Source organism: Pleurodeles waltl, chromosome 3_1 (genome assembly GCF_031143425.1).
Source record: "Pleurodeles waltl isolate 20211129_DDA chromosome 3_1, aPleWal1.hap1.20221129, whole genome shotgun sequence".
NCBI lineage: Eukaryota > Metazoa > Chordata > Amphibia > Caudata > Salamandridae > Pleurodeles > Pleurodeles waltl.
The window spans coordinates 977,470,188-977,495,930 of record NC_090440.1 but is presented as its reverse complement, the minus strand read 5'-3'; the positions used below and the strand labels follow the sequence as shown (position 1 = coordinate 977,495,930).

The 25,743-nt window shown below is 45.0% G+C and overlaps 1 protein-coding gene across 1 annotated transcript in view; it reads left to right on the top strand.

Moving 5' to 3' along the window:
* The window catches only part of SLC9A1 (solute carrier family 9 member A1), a 216,620-nt gene that overhangs the window by 150,285 nt on the left and 40,592 nt on the right, over positions 1–25,743 (top strand). Inside the window, exons 6-9 of the mRNA XM_069224079.1 lie at positions 6,040–6,129; positions 7,363–7,433; positions 8,261–8,434; positions 9,806–9,920. Of these exons, the coding sequence (XP_069080180.1) occupies positions 6,040–6,129; positions 7,363–7,433; positions 8,261–8,434; positions 9,806–9,920 (450 nt within the window). The remainder of the gene's footprint in view (positions 1–6,039; positions 6,130–7,362; positions 7,434–8,260; positions 8,435–9,805; positions 9,921–25,743) is intronic.

Below are 25,743 nucleotides of genomic sequence, written 5' to 3'. Positions count from 1 at the left end.
ACAACATGACCACCATGTGATCTGCAACAAACCGGGTGATGTAATGAGGCACTGGGACTGTGGCACTCGCTGGTCACCCAGGCAGTTTTCTTGACCTTCAGGAGACCCCTGAATGCCAAGGTGCGCAAACTTCATTTAACTGACCTCGAGTGGTGTCAGCACCTGGAAGTAGCTCAAGGCGTCTTTGCCCAGTGGTGTGTGCTTTGGGTAGATCTTTTCGCTATTCTCAAACACTCATTTTCTAGCCCCCTGCTCCTTGGAGTTTCCGCCTCACTGTTTCCTGAGAAGTGCATTCCACCTTCTTTGGGACGTCAGTCTCATTTATGGGTTCTTGTCATTTTCCATGCTTCCCAGATTCTAAAGAAGGTCACGTGGGGCTGGGCTAAACTCATGAGACCCCCAGACTGGGCTCAGAGTCTAGTATGGAGACCTGCTAAGCCCGAGATTCGATCCTCCACTCCATCTACCTCTTCAGGAGGACGTGTTCTCCCAGCGACAGGGCAGGGATTTAAACTGGCTGTGGAAGTGTTGGACATGGTTTTAGCTGTTTATTGCCTGTCCATGAAGTCAGTCAATTCTAGCAGCTGGGCAAAGTTTGTGTCCCGGAGCCAGGAAAGTTGGGTTGATTAGTGTCAAGGGAAGATTTGTGATCCACTCCTTTTCAGTTTTTGGTCCATCAAGGCTTTGCTGTAGGCACTGCTAAGTTATTTGGTGTCCCTTTTTCATTTGCCTGATCAGCTCTCTATGTTCGCATGGTCCACAAGCTTAAGACCAATAAGTCAAGCAGCCTCCGTCTCCGTCACTGAGATCTAGGAGGGAGGTTCAAACATCAGTATCATACTATGGACTCGCTCTAGAGGAAAATGTCTGAATGTACACTGTCCAGGATGATTCAGATGAAATGGAGCCTCTGCAAAAGGAGTCCGATGTGACTTTGGCACGTGTGTCATGAACCCCAACAAAGGAGGTTCGTCGTCATTTGGTGTTGGTCCAAGACTGACTGCAGCGAGCTCACATTTAACAGTCATCAAGATAGGGGAAAACTGATACCCCCAGCTCTGAAGGTATGCTGTGACCACCGCCATCACCTTTGTGAAAATCTGATGGGCACTGGTATGGCCAAAAAAGAGCACTGTAAACTGAAAATGCTCATGGCCCACCTTGAACCTCAAGTAGCACCTGTGGGCTTGCAGGACTGTATCACGGATATAGGTGTCCTACAGGTCCAATGCTATCATCCAGCCTCATGAATCGCAGTCACTTAGAACCTGCCTTAGCGGGAGTATCTTTAATTTGTCTTTCCATAGGTGGAAATGGTGAGTTTGTCACCCTATTTTAGATCTTTAACCTTTTTCTGCACTAGGAAATAACTGAGTAACACCCAGTTCTGATCTTCAGGGACAGGGCTCTCTCTTTGGCTCCTCTCTAGAAGAGCATGAACCTCTTGCAGCAAAATGGACAAATGGTTCTTCTAAAACTGCACTGATGGGTGTTGAAAATGCAGCAGGATGGAAAGGAGTGGCGGAGCTAGCCCCATTGGAATATCTGCAGGACCCTCCTGTTTGTTATGGCGCCCCACTCATGAAGAAAGACTGTTTATGCCTCCCACAGGGTGGTCGTATGCCGCCAAGGGCAAACTAAAGCATCTTGGAAGCCACTGCCTGAGGGGCTGGGGACTGGGAAGTTTGTTGTCCATGCAAGCCTGGGTGTTTGCTGAATACCTTACCCTGACCCTCAATGGTCTGGGATTCCTGCCGTTTGGGCGCTGAGCCTTGATGCTGCCTAGGCGACATCCCTAGCGACCCTTCAAAAGGGGCACAATTGTTGGAGATACTGCCTTGCAGGTGTGTCGTGACCGAGGTAGCATGCAGTGGCTGTATTTTCTTACAAGCGCTTGAGGGCAGTCAACATTCTCGCCACAAAGGCAAGATACCTCAAAAGGCATATCCATAAGCGACATTTGAACATCACTTGAAAAGCCCATGTATCTCATCCATGCGTGGCGCCAGAGCACCATGCTAGTTTCAACCACATTTTTAAACAGTTGGTTATGACCAGACCTGACCAAATGACATACTAGGCCGCATCATGGCCATCTTCTCTGGTCTATGCCAGGTTAGCTTGGAATTCTGCAGGATTGTTGGCAAGATCTGTGCAACCATGTCCCATAACATATATGCAGCACAGCTGGTGTTGACTGACCTAAGGGTGCGGCTAGCGGAAGAAAACATCCTCTTTCAGATGCTGCCATTCTTTTCGACTTTATTGAAGATTGTGGATTATCCCTGCAATTTTGACCCTATTGGATTCAAGCTCACCAGGCTGATGAGGGGAAGATACCCTGAAACCAGTCCCAGGATGCTCGTTTCCGGTCCAGGAAGGACCTGGCCTGCCAGTTCGGGCTAGACTGTTCCCATGGGGAGCAGGGTCAAGACTGATTTGTATATGGCTGGGCCTAAACTGGACTGGCATGGTGCGCAGAAGAAAGATGGATTTAAACCAGATCTGTGACTGTGGGATGAGTGTTTGAAAAGTGTCAGCACTCCATCCATCGTCCTTTTGTGTTTCATTAGTTTTCACTTCAACAGAAGTAACTCGCCTGATTACGGCAAATCAAGCTGACTCTTCTGTGGAGGTGCCAGGGAGAGAACACTGCCCCATGTCAGAGAAGGTGTTCAGTTCACTAACCTCTCCTAGGTCCAGATAAAAATTGTCATGTTGTGGGTAAAATTGAACCCCAACCATCGCCAGTAAGATAACTGACTCAGGCCAGAGTCCGATCTGAAAAGTCGTTGGATCACGGGATGGGAGTTTCTAGTCAAAGGCGCTGCCTTACTAGAGTCCGAATGAACTGGAACGGAGCTGCACTAGGATGCAACTTCAGCCATGGGTGTGAAAAACATGTTTTAGAGTCAGACAGGACTGTGGGATTGGTGTCCTCCTCTGGCTTCGGGCCGGTGTCAAAGCAGCAGGAATAGGCAAGGATCTTGGTACCAGTCAAGGAGTTGATTCCAAAGTCTGAGCTGAAGCAGGCTCAGGAGGCACTGATGGTGCAGAGGGCTGGACTAGCTGGAGGCCTCTGTGGATCTGTGGTGCGCAAAGATGCACTAGAGGGAGCTTGCAATGCCTCAATCTGTTATGGCATCACTGATGGCCCTGGAGATTTGGGGGTGCATCTGGATCATCTGTGGGATCTGCCTGTCTCTGGGACAGGGAGCAAGACTCCGGGGCATCTTGACATACTTGTGACTTTTCAGAAGGAGAGAGGTGAGGCTGGGACGAGGCTCATTTGGGCTTCTTGTTTTTTGTTTTTTTTTGTTTTTGGCATTAGACTTACCTGAAGGATAAGGCCTTACGCGGCTTTGAGCCATGTTCATCAACGTACAACTTTGCTCATTGTTTCTGTATTGTCTTCAGGCGCATCAGGGCATACTCCTTGCATCACTTGGAGTCATTGCCCGGACCCAAGCCCCAGAGAAGTACCTCTGCCACAGGCCTGTTTACAGCAGTCTCTACAAGGCTTAAACTATTTGGTTGTAGGAAGGGACTTGTTCACTTGTACACTGCCAAGAAAGTTTGAGAGAAATTCCTGTTAACTGTCAAATGTTTGGAGCTAGCACTGGCTCTCCGTACAAAGGCGCAGAAAGAAACGTATGTCAGTGTGCTTGGGTGGCGCCTTCATGTGGCTCCAGCTGTCATTTCTGTGGCAAAGTCAAAGCAGAGCTTAACAACACCACCTGCTGTTGCAGGAACTGTACAGAAAATTCTTCCAGATCCAGCCTGGCACCTAGGGATCTCCTAAGCTGAGAGATTAGTGGTTAGAAGTATTAATAAGTGCTACCATCTTTTTGCTTTTTTGTTTGCCTAAAAGAAAATGCCCTTCAGTAAGCTAGGCGACATAAGTCTAAAAAACATTGTTTATCCTGTCTGTATTCTTCATGGCATATTAACGGGTCTGTAGTTGGTTCCTAAAGACCGAAAGTCTCTTCCTTCCCATCTTTTGCCCTTTCCCCATGTCTACCAATTCTCAGTTGACATCTCTTTAAATTTCTTGCTGTCTGTGTTTCATGTCTGTGTTGCACCAAACGCCATGATTTAAGTGTGTTTTAATAAACTTGGGAAAGTTCATATGATTTATGTGACAGAGGAGAGGGGGCGGGTTGGGATCTGAATTGTGATGCACATGCACTTCCATTTATCATCATTTTTTTTTTAACAGGTGCATATCCGTTTTCTTTTTTGCAAAGTGGTGGCATAAAAGCAGGTCTACTGAAGTTATGCAATATTGTGGCATTTGCTGCATAATTAAATTTACTAAAATGGAGTGACGTGTTGGCAATGGTTGACTGGTGGCCCCTCATTTGCTTACTGCAGTATTTGGCTGTTAAACTGGTACTAATTAGGAGAAACCTTTGCTCGGCCAGTATTACCTTGCATAGAACTTTAAAAAAATGAAATAGTACTATCACGAATTATGCAGCATTATCCTACCTAATTTGCCTTTTCGTGCTTCATAATTTAGTCACTATTGCAGAATTTGGTCTTGCTCTGCCGCATAATTCCAGTGGCCCTGGACACTAATTTAATATTTAGCCCCCAATTTCAAGTTATTTGTCATTTGTACATTTTGCCACTTTATTTATATACATGTTAATAATCTGTTAATATTAGTTAATTTTCTAAGCAGTCACGGACCCTCTGAGGAGGCTTCGCGGACCCCCTATGGTCCCCAGACAGGTTGGGAATCACGGTCTTACAGCATATATAATAAAAGATTGCTTCATCTCATTCTACAATGAAAGCAGTGATGAAGTTCAGTTGCAAATAAAGTGTCAACAGTCACTTCAAAAGTGGAGCTTTCACGGCCTGATATAACATATAAAACAGCCACCACTATCCATTACACAGGAACATTTCAGGTCACCCACCTCCCAGTCCAGCATCATCTCTCAACCATAACCACTATACTCTCGCCATGCCCGCCACATTTTTCCCATTTTTTTGGGGCAGCTTCTATCCCGATAAATTACTTCCTCTGACACCATTCTAAATCTGACTCCCATTCTGTAATACTTGGACATGCCAGCTGCAACCGTAACTGCTGATATTTGGGCTAATTAATGTCACTAGAGATCGCCCGAAGGAGCCATCTAGCTTCTGCAGGAACCGGCAAGGATAAAACATGGAACATTATCTGCTCGCTTCTAGACCAGTAGTCTTGTATCATCAGGCAGCTCCAAGTAATATGAAAAAACGTGCCTTCCTGGACGCAGCCTCTAACGCAGTGTGGCGTGGCAGCTCTACCAATCTTGTGCAGTAGTGTCTAAGTAGTGAGACCTGTGCAATCTTCTAAGGTGGATTCGCCTAAACCGGGCCTGTACAGCTATATCCCACGGGCTCTGGAGGACCTCATCCAATCCTTGTCATCTAAGTTGCTGGGATATTTTGCTCAAGCGTTTCTCAGCGACCCCAGCTGGTTGGAGGGAGTTATTGATCAGTTTTCTATAAATCATGGAATCCCCTGGGTCGGGTATTAATCCAGTGACAAGTTCACATTTTTGGGAGCAAAGAGGGATATCACAAAGAAGTAGAGTATCAGACTGATTACCAAAAACAACCTATTTATCTTTTCCTCTGAGATACAATAGAAGGTTGTGACTGTGGAATATCTTCCTCAAGACGTTTAATAGCTCCATCACTGTAGGTACAGTAACATGTGCAAAGCGCCACGTATTCTGCTACATCCGTCTTCTTACACTTATGCAGGATTTCTGGGATGCATGACTATGAGAATGCCATTGCGGCTAGTGACTTGGAATGTCTTGCTGCAGAGATGAGCTAATGGTGAAGAAGAAATGCCCAGTGGTGAGAGTACAGTGTCCGCCAGGATGATTAAGTGTTTCTCATAAACCCGTTGTCCTTGTTTAGTCTGTTCTCCAGAGTAGAATTGTAAAAGAACAAACCATTGCTGACCTGGATTCATTCTGGCGTAATTCGGTGTCACGCCTTCTTTCTAAAGGTGCATTGTGTTCTTCTCAGGGCATGACCATTCGGCCTCTGGTGGAGCTGCTGGCCGTGAAGAAGAAGCAGGAAACGAAGCGCTCCATTAATGAGGAGATTCACACCCAGGTAAGCATTGTGCGCGCCAAACACTGTCACTGAGGAGGCGGAGTCAGTCATAGGTCACTTTTTCGTCTCCATGCTGCATCATTCCCAGGGCTTCGGGGGCAATATAGATTCCTCTCACTTACCTCATACACAGTGTAAGGGATGTGACAATCAAGGAACACTTGTCATCCTTTAATGCTTCGTCAGAGAGAGAGTAACACACCTCCGGAACCCAGGGTGACCCTAAAATTATCAGTGCAATGGGGTTGACTCACCATGTTAACCCCTTGCGCTCACAGTGCCCCTGCAAGGGGTCAGACCATATTATGTGATCCTTTAAACTCACAAACGCTACACCTACACGGGATTACACCCCCTAAGTGACCCCTTCACTTAGAAACACCATCTCTGCAAGGGAGCAGACACCATGTGACATATTGTGCTAAAAAACACCGACCCTGCTGGGATGGGGTGGGGAATCCGGCTATGCTTACAAGAACTATCTCTGCAAGGGAGCAGACACCCCCTATTTGACCCTTTGCACACACAACTAACATTGGAAAGGAGCGGACAACGCTGTGTGACCAAGGCACCCACACTTACTGACAGGTAACCCACTTTGTCCTCAAACATCCGTCACAGGGGACGTACCTGTTTAGGTTATCCCTAAATAACCCATAGCCTTTCCATTGGTGGGGAACAGATAAGGGAGTTGAAGACGGGTGGGTCAAACATGTTGACAAGTCGTTTTTTTTTTTTTTTTTTTTTTGGATGGGTTAGTCACTCCCAAATCACCCACTCCTTATGTCCTTCTGTTTCTGTTATTACTCTGTGGTTGCTGGGTGGCGGATTTTACACCACAGCCACCTTTGCAGTCCATCCCTTTCTGTTAGCACCGCTTCAGTGCTGTTGTGGTGAGAGGGTCATGTTGCTCCTGTATTTTTTTTCCCCTTGTTTTGGTTGTTTCCCCAATGCATGCTGCTTTGCTCATCTCAGTCTCTTTTGTTTTGCTTCTTTCCATGCTGTGAGAAGCCACGTGTGGAGGGATGCAGCTGTTGCTAGATTGGCACCAAGTGGGGAGTAGCTTGGAAGACATTTTGGAAGTTGGTGTTTTGGTGCTTCCTTTTGAGAAAGAGAGAGAGAGAGAGCACTCTCCATCCTCCTGCCGATATTGCACCTTGTGCGCTGCTTTTATTTTCAGTTAAGGTTAAGGCATTCGAGACGCAGTCTGGTAATTTGTGTTTTCATTTTCAGTTCTTGGACCACCTGCTTACTGGCATTGAGGACATCTGCGGTCACTATGGGCACCACCATTGGAAAGACAAGTAAGTGAGTGACCCCTCACACGGTTATCTAAGTTAAAATGATTTGTAGGTGATGCACCCCACCAAACCTTTTCTGCTTAGACCCACACCATGCCTTCCGGAGTTGAAGGACAAGCCAGTGAAGATTTCCCACTGAAGGACCGGTAACTTATTTCAGGTGTTGTATCTCTGAGATCTTCCAGTTCATGGGCTTCACGATCCTTGTTGTAGACTACACTGAAAGATGTCGCAGACGTCCACATTATGCTGTGTTGCCACGTTCGCTCCCAATGGTTAACATGGGGATATAAGCAGGGATTGAATTTGTAGGTAGGAATAAAGCCAGCTGGGAGCCTTACCATTGAGTCCCCAGGAAGACCACACAATGGTGCTGGAAGTGGTGGCTCATGGAACCAATGCCATTCAAGCCCATGAATCTTCTCCTCCCACTATTTAAAAAAAAAAAAAAAAAGCAAGCTAATTTCTACCCACAAAATATTTGTGTAGTGTGACTTGGACCCCAAAAGCAAAGAATCCTGAACCAGGTGTCCTTGTTAACAACTGTCGCAAAAAACAGACTGATTCTCGAACAAATTGGAGCCTTTGTAAGTTCAGGAGGCCTTGGCAATAGTCTGGCACATGATGGGCTGTATTTTTTTTAAAAAGGCCTTGTGTAGAGTAAACTGCATGCTAAACTCATTACGGATATGGGGTACCCTGCCACTGCTGTGCCAGCCATTTCAAAGCTTCTACCCCACTTGAGGCATGCAGGTGGATTTCTGTTGCGTCGGTGATTCCGCCTCAACCTTTGTTTCTTTCATGGTTTCCTCTTGTCTTTTTCAACACAGGCTGAACCGGTTCAATAAGAAGTATATCAAGAAGTGCTTGATCGCTGGGGAGCGCTCCACTGAGCCCCAGCTCATCGCCTTCTATCACAAGATGGAGCTGAAGCAGGCCATCGAGCTGGTGGAGAGTGGAGGCTTGGGGCGCATACCCTCCGCTGTCTCCACCGTCTCCATGCAGTGAGTACCTCGTATGAGCTGGAACCAACACTTGCGGACACTTGATGACTTCCTCTTGGAAGCTAAGTGGCAGTAGATGTGGCATGTTTGAACAGAAAGGTGGGGGCGTCCTGCTGGAGGCGGGATGATTGCAGCTGGGAGTGGGGTGAAGGCATGTTTGATGTCTGGAGTGCTGTCACTGTGTAGATTGGCTTGGAAATACCTATCTGGAGCTTGTGCATTACTGGGGTAAACAAGACTGAAGCGGACTCCTTCGTAGTTTCAACAAAATATCCTGAAGGGAAAGTAGAAACACGAGCAATCCAACTTCTGGTGCGGTCTAGAGACATTAGCCATTGTAGCTGCTTCGTTAGTGAAGAGGGAAGTTTTCTAAAATCTATAAATAAATGTTTGCCACTCAAACGTGGGCCTCTCAGAAAGTGGGGGAATGAGGAATTAGGACTCTTCCCCTGAGCCCCCCCACCCTTCTATGGGACCTGGTATTCAGGAAAGTGTTGGGATGGTAACTTCAAATAAACTGGTTTGGAGTGGCCATGCGTAAAATCGGATAGCTAGCAGGTGAGGGTTTGGGGGAAATGGTTTGTTGGAATAAATGTTTTGGTGTTTGGTTGGGAGCTAGAGACAGGGTGGGGTGGGGTAGCTGATGAGTAGGTGATATAATGGGCTCCTCCTGGGCAATCTGTGAGTGTTGTGCACCAGGAAACTTGCAGGATTCAGGCAGCTGGTGTAACCGTATGATTTCATGTTCCACGTATTGCGCATGGGCCAGGGTGCATCAAAGGTACCGTTATATGTATTAGTATGGCAGGTAGCTCGTGTATGGATTGGTGCAGTAGTTGGGATAAACTGCGGCTAGTTGAGGGAGGTTGTAGCCAATGTGCTGTGTTGGACAGATTGGGGATGGGTAGACGTAGCAGTCCGAGGGCAGTGTTGAGTCTGGTTGGGGTGCAGCTGCCTGGGTGCCCTGGAACATGCATTGAGAGCAGGTGGACGGCTGCAGGACTGGTTTCTTGTTGCATGGATTCAGAATGTGATGGGGCGCTGTGCTCGGAGGATTAAGGAACCTTTTGTTCCATCTAGTATGTCTATATAGTTGCTGTCCTAGTTATTAGTGGCGAGAGGTGATTTGTGGTCACTTTATACTGGGCTTCTGAGTCATGCTTCGAGAAGCAGCAAGCAGCGGTGAAACGAAGCTAGGACGAAAAGCATTCTTTTACATAAGCCCACAAGGATCTCTGAATGGCTCACCTAACCTTTATGTTGTTGCAGAATAGTATGGGGCCCATCTAAGTTTTACGATCCAGGGGATAAGGTGGAGATATTCTTCACAATAACTTAACTTTCTGTTAATCCCGTGTTTCTCTTACGTAGGAACATCCAGCCGAAGCCCAAAGCCACGGACCGCTTCATCCCGGCTCTCTCGAAAGTCAAGGAGGAAGAGATCAGGAAAATCCTTCGCACCAACCTACAGAAGACTCGACAGAGGGTGAGAGCATCTTGTGCGCGGAGTTGGGGGCCACAGGGCAGACCGTCGGCAGCCTTGTGCGACCATTACCTCCCAGTGCCTATCCCCTGGGAACTTTCCCCCAGCTTTTTCGAAGTCCCGCAATGAAACAATCATCTGACGCATCTGGGCACTCTCTGCTCTAAATGTTAAGTGGAGGAATGAAAATTTGGGAAACTAGTCTCGGGGTCACGCATGGTTGAGAGAACGGGTTGCTTAAAACCACAGGCAAACGTCCTCTTCTGCGATGTTGGCGATTTTTTTCGCCTACGTCGTATACTTTTTCCATTGAATCTCAGACCCCGAATACTACAATTGCTGCACGTCTAAAGAGCAAAGCAATGAAAAATCTCGATAAGATTTTAGCAGAAGTTTAAGCCAAAGAACTGATTTTTCTGTTTGTTTTAAAATAAGAAAATGTAAAGCCATGGTGCAGATAGTTACAGTTCCTTGGCGCTTGTTGCAGTAAGAACGTTTTTTTTCAGTGAAATGTTTGCTTTTAATTTGAAATGTGAGTAGAGTGGGAAAAAATCAAGCCAAAATAGGACTTTTGGAAAACGCGGCATACGTGAAAATCTGTATTCGACTGAAAGTTTTAGCTGTTCTGGAGAAGATAAGTAACTGCCAGTCTTTGGAAACGCCAGTGGGGAGAGGAGTCTGTGAATCTTTAACTTCAGTCTAACCTATGCTTTCACCTGACTAATGTCTCCTATGTGTCATCTTTTATTCTGCCACAACACTTTCTGATGAGCTTGCTGTTGCTTCTCAACATCCATTTGGCTCTGTTAGACCTGCTGCTTTGAAAAGATGCCACTAGTCTTGGATCTGTAAAGTGGTGATATATGGTGTAACATAATGCTGTCCACGAGTTAGTCCGGAAATGTCTTTGTTTTATCAAACTAGCCTGAAACATGCACATCTCTGTTGCATCTTACATTTTTTCCTTCTCGCTTGTTCTGTCTGTAAATCAACAATGCTGCATAGAAAGCTTTGAATAAGACATACTAGGTTCTTTAAGGGGCCATACTCTTGGAAAGGCTGTACAAAGGTAACATCGGAAAAAGTTAAATATCTTTTGAAGTGAGAGACATGTAAGGTACCACAACGCTGCACACTCAGGCTCCAAGATCCAAAACCTGATTCAGAACCATCTGCCTTACCACTGGATGTGCATACTTCCAAGGTCAAAATAAGAGGAGCGTCCTTTAAAGGACTTGCAAACATGCTGCATCTACCTTCAAAACAGCACAGCAGCACCATACAGAGCACTACAAGTCGTACAAACCTTTAGGGCAGGAAATCCCAACACCAAAATAATCAGTGTCCTCCGGCCATAGGTATAGGGTTGGCTTTCATGAAACATAATATCTGATGGCATGTGTAGCTGTGGATATTCATGCTCTGCACACTCCTGCCATCTAGTGTTGGGTACGGAGTGGTGCAAGTTGTTTTTCTTCGAAGACTCGTTTTGAGTCACAGGATTGAGTGGTGACTCCTCTCGGTGATAGTGCACATGGGCATTGACTCCTTTGTTAGATTGTTTTCTCTTCGCCGTCGGTTTTGGACATGTCTTCGCTCTTTCTTTTGACTTGCTTGCTCCAGTGTGAAATTGTTCTTTTCTTCTTACCTTCTTCAACAAATGTGTTTCTGCTCGCGCCTTTCCATCTAAGCTCTCACTTCGAATAGTCGGTCCAGGCATCAACTGCGCGCCCTTTAGGGTGTTCTCACCCATCTCGGGCCTACAGTACTGTGTGTTACCGAATGGTATGCCAATCTGATGGAACTAATGCCTTCTGTCCTCTGTCATGCTAAATTTCCCCACAACGATCTACATCTGGTGTGTAATTTCTATCCCCCACACCCCAGGTCACCAGGAGGCTACCTTTGATGTCTGCAGATCTTTCGGGTTATAAACGCTTCAAGACCAAAGAGCACATCGACCTGAAACGCACACAAGGCTTCAGGTAACATCCCGGACATCTTTCGGGAGGAACACGCTCAGGAGGAACCGGCACAAGAAGATGCCCTCTCCATGCAGGACTCTTCCGATGTCGATGTGCAGTTGAGCATCGAAAGCCATGAGATAACATCAGCACAACCTGTGAGTACCTTGGACCCGCCTCCCCACCCCAAGACTCTGAAAAAGCCCCTTCTAGAGGACTCCGGTCCACCTTTGCCATCAGGCCATGGTTGGAACAGAAAATTTGTTTCGACTGCCCCGTCTTACGGCCCAGCAATGAAAACCGCCATGGCCAAGTCATCGTCTTTGGGTTCGACCTCTGGTGCAAGAAAACATCTCCATTTCAGTTTGAACCTTGGCTCCAATCTGACGGCCCACAGCCGTCACCTCAGTGCAGATGAAATCGCACCAACCAAAACCCTTGGTGTCTAAACCCATGGAACGAAAACTTGGATTGAGGAGACTCTGGTCAATCTTCTGCTACTCCTTCTCCTGTGGAGTTTATATTGGAGACTATGGACGCTTATCAGCGCGCTTCCATACTCATGAGGGTACAAGATGCATTGTTGTTTCCCTCCTGTACTGTTAAAAAGGGAGCCGTTCTTTCAGGAAGCCTTGGACAGTCGTCCACCTCCAAGGAGAAGAACTAAGGACAAGGCACCCAGTTCACCTTGTAGGCCTTCACCTCCTCCTTTTGCTTCACCTTCTCCTCCTACACCCCCTTTTCCACCTACCTCTTCTCCTCATTCTCCTGTATTACCTACAACAGGAGATTACACCCCTCAAGGATCTCCTTTATTTGTTGGGGAAGACTTGGATGGGCCACAATATGACCCGGATCCCTGGGACACTTATGATCCTGACACCATCCTTCCCAATGATCCCATTTTGTACCCCGTATGCCCCTTACCACCAGAGGACACTACTTCCTACCAACAGGTAGTAGCAGCTGCATTTCATAATGTAGAGGTACACAGGTACCCCATCAAACAGGACTTCCTGTTTGACACATTAACATCTACACACAGGGATATTAAATTTCTATCAATGTTGCCTTGCATGCTTTCTCATGCTGACCATCTTCAAGGAGCCCATCTGCTCTAGGGTTATCAGCCCTAGAGTCAACAAAAAAAATAAGCTGCCTCCCTGCGACCCAATATATATATATATTAGGTCTCTGGTCCCTCCTGACTCCATTGTCCCTATCCCAGTACGTAAACGTGCCAATAGCCAGACCACTGGAAACTTAGTGAGAAGGAGAGCAAGAACATTGATGCTGATGGCAAGAGTGCTCCCAGTTGTCACAACTCTCTCAGACAATATGGAAGTGGGGCTCTCTACCACCACAATCACCTGGTGGCTGAGTATCTCCCAGGGACAGACAACAACTTTGCAGGCCTGCTCAGCAGGATGTAGCAACAAGCCCACGAATGGGAACTCAACTCAAGTCTTTCAAACCTACTTCGCAAAGTGGGGAACTCCAGAGATCGACATTTTCCCCACAGCAGAATATGCAACATGTCCAAGCTTCGCCTCCACACCCTCTATCCAAGGGCAGCTCTCGATGGATGAAGTAGTCAAGGATATTTGCTTATGCTCTCCACCTCTTCCCTCTGGTTCCATTTCTGGTTTGGAGGATCAGGCAAACATCGTTCACCATGATTCTTGTAACTACTATTTGGGTGCATTAGCCATGATTCACCACACTTCTCGACCTATCAGTAGTTCCCCCATGAGAAGCTTCTCAACAGGTTGGACCTTCTCGCTCAAAATCGAGTACAGATCAGACATTCAGACCCCAAGTCGCTCAACCTTGCGACTTGGCTCCTGAAGGAATAGAGTTTGGTTACTTAGGATAGCCGGGGGAATGCATGGACATTCTCACGAAAGCGCATAGACCTACAACTAGAGCTTGCTATGCTGCAAAATGGAAACGTTTTGTTTGCTACTGCCAACCCAAACCAATTGACCCCATGAAGGCTACTGTTGAAGACCTTATTTGTTTTCTGCTCCATCTATAACTAGCAAATTTAGCTTACACTTCCATTAACCTACATCTCACAGCTATAGCTGCATATCTCCAGGACAGACAACATAGTTCTTTGGTCAGAATCAAGATAATTAAAGCTTTCCTGGAAGGCCTTAAAATGGTCATTCCACAGGGGTGCCTCCTGCACCATCCTGAAACCTCAATGTTGTCCTTACCAGGCACATGGGCCCTCCTTTTGAGCTGCTTCATTCATGTCCTCTTCAGAACCTTTCTTGGAAGGTAGCTTTCTTAGTTGCCATCACATCACTCAGGCGTGTCAGTAAGCTTCAGGCACGAACCTTGGAAGAACCTTTCTTCCAGATTCATAGCGAGGAGGTGGTCCTTTGCACAAACCCGAAGTTTCTTCCTAAAGTGGTTTCACAGTTTCATATAAACCAATCCATTGAGCTATCAGTCTTTTTTCTGCACCCTGACACTGTTGCAGAAAGAGCTCTCCACACTCTAGATGTTAAAAGAGCACTTGTGTTTTACGTTGACAGAACCAAAGGGTTTAGAAGAACTAAACAACTCTTTGTAGCTTTTTCACTACCTCACAAAGGCAGTCCAATATCAAAAAATGGCATTGCTAGATGGATAGTTAAGTGTATACAGACTTGTTATGCTAAAGCAAAGAGACAGTTACCTGTTACTCCTAGAGCACATTCTACTAAGAAAAAAGGTGCCACAATGGCTTTTCTTGGAAATATCCCTGTAGCTGACATTTGTAAGGCAGGTACATGGTCTACATCTCACACATTCACAAAACATTGTTGTGTAGATGTACTAGCACAGCAGCAACCCAACGTAGGTCAAGCTGCGCTACAAACACTACTTCATTTAACTGCAACTTCCAAAGGCTAGCCACCGCCTTTATGGAGGGACTGCTTTACAGTATATGCATAGCATGTGTATCTACAGCCACACATGCCAAATGTTACTTACCCAGTGTGCATCTGTTTGTGGCATGTAGGGTTGTAGAGTCACATGTGCCTTCTCTCCTCCCGGGGTACATGTGACCATTGCAGTTACATTATAAGTGTATGTTCGATGGCATGTGTAGCTGCAGATACACATGCTGTGCACATCCCGCCAACTGGTGTTGGGCTCGGAGTGTTACAAGTTGTTTTTCTTAGAAGAAGTCTTTTCGAGTCACGAGACCGAGGGACTCCTCCCATTTCGGCTCCATTGCGCATGGTCGTCGACTCCATCTTAGATTTTTTTTTTTCGCCATCGGGTTCGGACGTGTTCCTTTTCGATCAGTGTTTCGGGTCAGAAAGTTAGTTAGAATCTCGGAAAAATCGTCAGTATTGTTTGCGTTCGGTATCTGGTTAGTTACAACAGATCGACACCGACTTTTGAAGAGCTCCGGTGGCCCTTTGGGTTTTTTTTTCGATCCCCCGTCGGGGCCTGGTCGGCCCGGCCACGTGTCTCTTCAAGGCTGATGGAACGGACCCCATTTTGCTTCTGCCCAAAATGCCATAACAAGTATCCATATACAGATCAGCATCTGGTCTGTAACTTGTGTTTGTCGCCGGAACACAAGGAAGATACTTGTGAAGCCTGTCGAGCGTTTCGGTCCAGGAAGACACTAAGAGACCGAAGAGAAAGGAGACTGCAAATGGCGTCGGCGCCGACAGGACAAGAGCGTTTCGAGGAGGAGGAGGAAGAAACATTCTCTATCCAGGAATCAGACTCGGATGAGATCGATCCCGAAGAAACGCCGAAAACCGTGAGTAAGACGTCAAAACACAAAACTCACGAAAAAACCACTAAAGCCCAGGGGACGCCACCGCCAAAAGGCCATGGCTTAACCCGAAAAATAGGTGACCGATCATCGGCACCGAAAAAGGGCACGCTGGGGCGAAGTCATCCGACTCGGTCGAGATACCGCCACACAGCAATCTCGGGCTCGAGATAGTGGCTCCGAGCAGGTTCGGCACCGAGATAGCGGCACCGAAATGGGTCGGCACTGAGAGACCACGACGCCGAAAGTAAAGGTTTCGTCAGAACCGAAAAAAGCAGCCGAAAAGGTTTCGATACCGAAACATCCGGCCTCGGAACTGAAAACAAGTTCCTACACTGAGGAACAAGGACTGTCCACACAAATGAAGACACATAGATTTGGACAGGAATTGGAAACAATAGAGCCAGACTATACACAAAGAAGGCTCCATATCCAAAAAGAAACAGGGAAGATCAGTACTCTCCCTCCGATTAAAATGAAACGCAAACTTGCCTTTCAGGAAAAAGACAAGCAGCCACAGGCAAAGGTGGCTAAACAAGTAGCCCCGCCACCATCTCCACAATGCTCTCCGCAACCATCACCGGTAGCCACTCCACCAATGATGCAATCCCCAACTCATACAGGAATGAGTCAAGATGACCCTGACGCATGGGACCTTTATGACGCACCAGTGTCAGATAATAGTCCTGAATGTTATCCAGCTAGACAGTCGCCACCAGAGGATAGTACAGCCTACGCACAGGTGGTGTCGAGAGCAGCGGCATTTCATAATGTCAGCCTGCATGCTGAGCCCATTGAAGACAACTTTCTTTTTAACACACTGTCGTCCACACACAGCCAGTATCAAAGTCTTCCCATGCTACCCGGAATGCTGAAACACTCCAAACAAGTGTTTGAAGAGCCTGTAAAAGGAAGGGCCATTACTCCAAGAGTGGAGAAAAAATATAAACCGCCACCAACAGACCCTGTGTACATCACACAACAGCTAACACCGGACTCAGTTTTAGTAGGGGCAGCGCGCAAAAGAGCGAACTCACATACTTCAGGAGATGCACCACCTCCAGATAAAGAAAGTAGAAAATTCGACGCAGCAGGCAAAAGGGTGGCGGCACAGGCAGCAAACCAGTGGCGTATTGCCAATTCACAGGCTTTGTTGGCCAGATACGATAGGGCCCATTGGGACGAAATGCAACACTTTATAGAACATTTGCCCAAGGAGTTCCAAAAGAGAGCGCAGCAGGTAGTAGAAGAAGGACAGAGTATCTCCAACAATCAGATACGGTCAGCAATGGATGCTGCAGACACAGCTGCTAGAACTGTCAACACAGCAGTAACAATAAGGAGACATGCATGGCTGCGTACATCAGGATTTAAACCAGAAATACAGCAAGCTGTGCTGAATATGCCATTCAACGGACAGCAGTTGTTTGGGCCGGAGGTGGACACTGCGATCGAAAAACTTAGACACTGACACAGCCAAAGCCATGGGCGCACTCTACTCCCCACAGGGCAGAGGCACATTTTGAAAAACAGTCTAGAGGGGGGTTTCGAGGACAAAGCACAGAATCCACAACCTCACAAACAAGACCCACTTACCAGAGCCAGTATCAGCGGGGAAGTTTTCGGGGACAATATAGAGGGGGACAATTCCAAAAGAATAGAGGAAAGTTCCAAAGTCCCAAAACTCCTCAAAACAAGCAGTGATTTCCAAGTCACACATCCCCAACACATAACATCTGTGGGGGGGGAGACTAACCAAATTTTACAAACATTGGGAGGAAATAACAACCGACACATGGGTCCTAGCAATTATCCAGCATGGTTATTGCATAGAATTTCTCAAATTCCCTCCAAACGTCCCACCGAAAACACACAATATGTCAAAACAACATATAGATCTTCTAGGACTAGAGGTTCAGGCATTGCTACTAAAAGAAGCAATAGAATTAGTACCAAAACATCAGAAAGGAACAGGAGTTTATTCTCTGTACTTTCTCATACCCAAAAAAGACAAGAGTCTGAGACCTATATTAGATCTCCGAACATTAAATACCTACATCAAATCAGATCACTTTCACATGGTGACATTGCAAGACGTAATCCCACTACTCAAACAACAAGACTACATGACAACACTAGACCTAAAGGATGCATATTTTCATATACCGATACATCCTTCACACAGAAAGTACTTAAGGTTTGTATTCCAAGGGATACATTACCAATTCAAGGTGTTGCCATTCGGAATAACAACTGTGCCAAGAGTTTTTACAAAGTGCCTGGCAGTCATAGCTGCACATATCAGAAGGCAGCAAATACATGTGTTCCCGTACCTAGACGATTGGTTAATCAAAACCAACACGCTAGAAAAGTGTTCACAACACACAAAGTATGTCATAGAAACCCTCCACAAACTAGGTTTCTCAATCAACTACACAAAGTCACACCTTATGCCGTGTCAAACACAGCAATACTTAGGGGCGACAATCAACACAGCAAAAGGGATTGCCACTCCAAGTCCACAAAGGGTTCAGGCATTTCACAATGTAATACAGGCCATGTATCCAAAACAAAAAATACAAGTCAAAATGGTGATGAAACTCCTAGGCATGATGTCCTCATGCATAGCCATTGTCCCAAACGCAAGGTTGCACATGCGGTCCTTACAACAGTGCCTAGCATCACAGTGGTCACAGGCACAGGGTCAACTTCTAGATCTTGTGTTGGTAGACCGCCAAACATACACCTCGCTTCAATGGTGGAACAGTATAAATTTAAACAAAGGGCTGCCTTTCCAAGACCCAGTGCCACAATATGTAATAACGACCGATGCCTCCATGATAGGGTGGGGAGCACACCTCAATCAGTACAGCATCCAAGGACAATGGGACACTCGCCAAAAACAGTTTCACATAAATCACTTAGAACTATTGGCAGTATTTCTAGCGCTGATAGCATTTCAACCCATAATAAGCAACAAACACATTCTTGTCAAAACAGACAACATGACAACGATGTATTACCTAAACAAACAGGGAGGGACACACTCAACACAGTTGTGTCTCCTGGCACAAAGAATATGGCATTGGGCGATTCACAACCACATTCGCCTAATAGCACAATTTATTCCAGTAATTCAGAATCAGTTAGCAGACAATCTCTCTCGGGATCACCAACAGATCCACGAATGGGAGAGTCACCCCCAAATACTGAATACTTACTTCCAGAGTTGGGGAACACCACAAATAGATCTATTTGCAACAAAGGAAAACGCAAAATGCCAAAACTTCGCATCCAGGTACCCACAAGATCAGTCTCAGGGCAATGCGTTATGGATGAGTTGGTCAGGGATATTTGCTTACGCTTTTCCCCCTCTCCCACTCCTTCCATATCTAGTAAACAAGCTGAGTCAAAACAAACTCAAACTCATACTAATAGCGCCAACATGGGCAAGACAACCTTGGTACACAACACTACTAGACCTTTCAGTAGTGCCTCCTGTCAAACTACCAAACATACCAGATCTGTTAACGCAACACAAACAGATTAGACACCCAAATCCAGCATCGCTGAATCTAGCAATCTGGCTCCTGAAGTCCTAGAGTTCGGACACTTTGACCTTACACATGAATGTATGGAGGTCATAAAACAAGCTAGGAAACCTACCACTAGACATTGCTATGCAAATAAGTGGAAAAGATTTGTTTATTACTGCCATAATAATCAAATTCAACCCTTACACGCATCTGCCAAAGACATCGTAGGATACTTACTACATTTGCAAAAGTCAAAGCTAGCTTTTTCTTCCATTAAGATACATCTTACAGCAATTTCAGCCTACCTGCAAATTACACACTCAACTTCTCTATTTAGGATACCAGTCATAAAAGAATTTATGGAAGGTCTAAAGAGAATTATGCCACCAAGAACACCACCAGTTCCTTCATGGAACCTCAACATTGTCTTAACACGACTCATGGGTCCACCTTTTGAGCCCACGCACTCTTGTGAAATGCAATACTTAACATGGAAAGTTGCATTTTTAATTGCCATCACATCTTTAAGAAGAGTAAGTGAGATTCAAGCAGTTACCATACAAGAACCATTTATTCAAATACACAAGCATAAAGTAGTTCTACGGACAAATCCTAAATTTTTACCAAAAGTCATATCACCGTTCCACTTAAATCAAACAGTAGAATTACCAGTGTTCTTCCCACAGCCAGACTCTGTAGCTGAAAGAGCACTACATACATTAGACATCAAAAGAGCGTTAATGTACTACATTGACAGAACAAAACTAATTCGAAAAACAAAACAATTATTTTTTGCTTTCCAAAAACCTCATACAGGAAATCCAATTTCTAAACAAGGCATTGCTAGATGGATAGTTAAGTGCATTCAAACCTGTTATCTTAAAGCAAAAAGAGAACTGCCTATTACACCAAAGGCACACTCAACTAGAAAGAAAGGTGCTACCATGGCCTTTCTAGGAAATATTCCAATGACCGAAATATGTAAGGCAGCTACATGGTCTACGCCTCATACATTTACCAAGCACTACTGTGTAGATGTGCTAACGGCACAACAAGCCACAGTAGGCCAAGCAGTACTACGAACATTGTTTCAAACAACTTCGACTCCTACAGGCTGAACCACCGCTTTTGGGGAGATAACTGCTTACTAGTCTATGCACAGCATGTGTATCTGCAGCTACACATGCCATTGAACGGAAAATGTCACTTACCCAGTGTACATCTGTTCGTGGCATTAGTCGCTGCAGATTCACATGCGCCCACCCGCCTCCCCGGGAGCCTGTAGCCGTTTAAAAGTTGATCTTGAACATCTGTATATCTGTAAATATATTACTTTAAACTACATTATGTACATTACTCCATTGCATGGGCACTATTACTAGCATACACAACTCCTACCTCACCCTCTAAGGGGGAAAACAATCTAAGATGGAGTCGACGCCCATGCGCAATGGAGCCGAAATGGGAGGAGTCCCTCGGTCTCGTGACTCGAAAAGACTTCTTCGAAGAAAAACAACTTGTAACACTCCGAGCCCAACACCAGTTGGCGGGATGTGCACAGCATGTGAATCTGCAGCGACTAATGCCACGAACAGATGTACACTGGGTAAGTGACATTTTCCATATTTGTACATATGTAGTCTGCCTGCGGGAAAACAATCTAACAAAGGGGTCCATGTGCACTATCACAGAGCGGATGAGTCACTCGATCCTGTGAGTCGAAACACTTCTTCGATGAAAAATAACTTGCACCGCTGCAGACCCAACACTATATGGCAGGTGTATGCAGAGCATGTGAATTTACAGCACTTCATACCACGAACAGATGCTTACTGGGTAAGTAATATTTTCCTTTTTAGCAGAGCCAAAACCCGCTATAAAGAGGCCAGTTCCTTCAAAGATAGATAAGGAATTATAAAATAATTGTGATGGTTTAAGAGGTTACATTCAGTGGGCACCTAACAATGCAGGTTGTCCATCAACCAAAGTCATGACTCCATATTAAGCTGGCACTCTTCAGCAGTGTGAATCGGAGGGCAGTTGAGGGTTGGGAAATTTCCATGTACAAGATTCCAGCACAGACATTCTTCTTGCTCGGAGCTCAAAAAGGAAAAGTTACTTACCTGTAATCCTAGGAGTGCAGTGTGAATGTCTTATAGATTCACAGTCTGTGCATTACTCCACTATCTAGCAGTTTTCTTTCAGGGGAATCTCTGTTGAAGCCATAAGCACTAAATATCCCCCCTTCAAATAAAAGCACACAATCCCAGAGCACCTCACTTGATTTTTAAACTGCATATCTTCAGAAAAGCCAGTTTTAAAGCAAAACATGTTTTTGTGGCCCACCAGTAGAGTAAATTGGTCAGATTCTGTTTTTTTTTTTTTTTCTTGGACAAAAAGCTAATTCCAATTTTTATTAGTTAAAAAACAGTCACTAGAAAACACCCTTTGGAAAAATAAAAAAGGGTCAATATAGTAAGATAGACTGCAAACTGACACTGCCTGTGCATGGAAGCAAGAATATACCATTATCCTGGCATAGTATCAGTGGCATTTAGCTCCCTTGGTTATTCTGGTGTCAGTAAGCAAGATCCTGGCGCACTGAGCTCAGCCACGTTTGGATATTTATCACTTAAACCCTTTTTAAACCTTTGGAAATATTCTTTACTCGACACATTTTCAATGACTTCATATTTCTTTCGGCAATTTGTGATCCAAAATGCGTATTTTCACATCAGAAAGGCCCATCGCTGTCTAATGGTTTTCCTTGTGTGGCAGGAAACAACCATTTGCCAGCCTATGTATGTCCTTCGGTTTTCATCAAAGTATGGATAATCTTGGGGCAAAACTGAGAGGATACCCAAGATGGCGAACTAGGATTATTTTATGCAGCTTTTCTGAATGGAATGCAAATGTTCTTTGCCTCCTATACAGAAAATCGCTGTGATAGTATACATGTTCATCAGCGAAATTCTCAGAAGAACGCAATATTTAAGCTGGCGGCGTGATGTCCGAGAGCGTGCAAAGCTGTCTGCAGAGCGTAGGGGGTTCAATGTTCTGTTCCCACTGAAAAAACATCTGTGTAGCAGGAAGCCTCCTGGAAACCTGGTAACAGTCAGTTTCCTATTGCTCTGCTGCATTACAAACAAGAGGGCAGCTCTACGTGCTACCAAATCACAAAACGTGTGCATCATTCATCCACACATCACTACTCTGGCCTGCACAACAAAGTGTTTTTGGTTTTTTTTTTGGGGGTGGGGGGAAGCCCACCTAGTACACTGTTGTGAGACATACGATAATTCACAACCTTGAGCCTGTCATGTGTCCTATGCCAAAAGTTAGATGTTAAAAATACTGGGCAGCATTATAAGAACAATAGCTGCATTAACACAAGATCAGTTGAGGCACGTGCTTGCAAGGTTTCATGGAGTCATTTAGAAGAGATTACTGCCGTCTTCCAGCGTCCGGCATAAAGAACATGAAAGGTGGGAGAAAAACAAGCACAGGAGAATCAAATCAAATAAAAAAACTGAAGTAAGGAGCGGACAGATTCAGATAATGTTGTGGGAATAGGCACACCAATTAAGGTCGATTCTGAGTGCAAGCTGCCTGGGCCGACATTCTCACTGTGCCTTTGGATGCAAAGACACTCTTTGGGGAAAATGTATTGGTGACCATACAAGACGATAAGATGAGAGATCAAGACCACAAAGGACATTTAGGCAGCATAGTGACAAAGACTAAGGCCCATATTTATACTTTTTTAGCGCCGCACTTGCGCAACTTTTTGACGCAAAAGCGGCACAAACTTACAAAATACAATTGTATTTTGTAAGTTTGCGCCGTTTTTGCGTCAAAAAGAGACGCAAAAATAGTATAAATATGGGCCTAAATTTCGTAAGAAATTGTTGCTGGAAAAAATGCCTCTTCAGATTCTCCTGCTTACCAGACACCAAGTATTCTGCTGCATAAAAAACCCCTCCCAAACGGGAAGCGTGGGTGAGCAGGGCACCAGTGCGGTTTCTGATAACAACACCGCAGTTTGTTGCCGATTGGGGAAGGTACAACAAATGGGTAACAGACCAATACGGGCAGTGTGCCCGACAGTCATTCTGAGCTAATACAGAAAGTAAGCTGGACTAAAGGAAAAACCTACAAGGGATGTTGCTCTGTAGGAATGATTGTATATTACTGAACTCGCTCAGATATCTTTCCAGCTAGGACATAGAAAACGCACATCGTCAGGAAACTAAGGGCCAGATGTATCAACATAAGGATTTGCGATTTCCAAAAAGTGATTCCTACTGAATCGCAGTTTGGAAATCGCAATTCCTAATGTATGATCGTTTTTTTTTTTTTTTTTTTTTTAAAAGCAGTTCCTGGTGTTTTGCAACTTGACCTACCTCTTAAAAATTGAGATACATTGCTGTTTGTGATCCAATAGGAATTGCAGCCATCACAGGGATGGTGGTCTGCTTGGGTCAGCAGACCACCATGTCTGTGACTGCTTTTTAATAAAGCAAACTTTATTTAAATGCAGCCTATTTCTCGTAAAGGAAAACAGGATGTGTTTCTAAAAAAAAAACAAATGACCACTGATTGCTCCTAAAAATATTTTGTTGAACATTCTCAAAGGTGGAAATGGGAACTCCTTCCCATTTCTGAATGCGTTACCACCATTTTTGAATTGGAGGTAAAGTATTACTGTTTTGCAACTATAATTTGGTCGCAGAACATCAATACATGCTGCAGCGATTCGTTATTTGGAAAAGCTGCCATATACGCCCCTTCCAAATACTGAATCAGATTTGGGTCAGAAATGCAAATTGTGATAAAATAACACTTTACAATGTGCAAAAAGCGTATTGCAATTCAGTAAACAGTGTTTTTGCACCTGCAAACTGCCCAATTCTGGAGAATTAAGCAGTTTGCCACTTCAAAAAGCTTTGTACATCTGCCCCTTGAATGCAGACACAGTGTAACTGTTTCCAGCACATGATCTTTGCAAAGTTTTATAACGGAGCTCTTAAATGTGCCACACCAATTTTTCAAAGGTTCATTTTACTTCAATATACTTTGGATTCTTCAGCCACCTTGTAGTTGGTCGGGAATTCATTTTGAATTATAGTAAAAAACATACTCCCAGCATATGGCTTTCCTCTAGTGAGACCATGATGATACCCATTTCACAGAAACTCCAGAAGCCTATTTAGAATTCTCCCTCGGCAGGGGCGTAGCTTAGTCCGTGGGAGTTGGCAGTGGCAATTTCAAATTTCCCACCTAAACAAGCAGTGCACCCACTGGCGAGGCCACAGGTGAACATGTGTTGGATTTTAGTTTTCTTTCGATTTTATTTTGCTCTGTTTTATGTTCATGATTTGAAAATACAATAAATAAAAATTATCTTAGGGGAAAAAAGCAGTGGGTCACAGTGTGAATGGGTGAGGTGACCGGGGTTCGGGATGGACTGTTCCTAGTAGGAGCAGGGACAGATCTGATTTACAGTAGATGGACCTCTGGGGCTAATGTAAAAGTTGGCAGACAGGTACTCCATTGCCATGGCAACAGTGTACCCTGTCTGCCAAACTAAAGGTCTACCCGCCTGATTTTGATGAAACACAAGTTTTATGCAGATGGCGTAAAATGCATCCCTTTGGCGAACTCCTGTCTCTGGCTCGATGCAGGAGGTGCCATCTGAGTTTAGAATGGACGATGTGATAGCTTAACAGAGAATGGTTGAATATCCTTTTTTTTTTTTTTTTTTTTTTGTTACTGTTGGTCCCTGCTAGGTATATCTTGGTCATGCGGGACATTAAAAAAAGAAAAATACTCCACACCATGAGAAACTCAGTGTGAGGGTCATTAGTATATATTTTTTTTTTGACTGTCAAAAACAAGCTCCTTCTGCCTTTAAAGTTTGCTTTTAAAAAAGAAAAATCTTTGGAAAAGTTTTAAGCCCTGCCAACATGTTTGATGGGGCTGTTAATTAAACATTTTCTCACGGTTCATGGTGGCAGCTGCTAGGGTGTGGAATATGCTGCCGGAATCTATCAAAGGATTACATTCTTACCTGATTTTTCACAGGCAGGTTAAAAATTGGCTTTTCACGGCTGCATAATGGAGTCGTATTTTCATATGTTTCGTTTGATTGCTGTCGTGTCTTGCTTTACTTTGTATTAGTGCTTTGATGCCTTTGTGGTTTGATGCACTTTACAAATTCAAATACATTTATAGGAACTGCCATGATGGCATTTCCTTCCAATGTACAGAGATGTCCATGGGGCTGTCGGGCAACCCTAAATTTGGTGGGCTGAGAGCCAGAAAAGTCTTCTGCCACCCTGTCTGCCTTTACTTCACCTGCCAGACCCCAAATCAGGTCCTCTGTCGAGGGTGGCACAGTGGGTGGGAAGCAGTGGTTTGGAATGCTACACCCGAGAGATTACCAGTTATGCTGTTTACAGACCTTCTGAACGCCTTTTGTATGTTTGATTGCCAGTAGTATGCCTGAAAGCCGGTGATTGCTGTAGCTTCCCAAG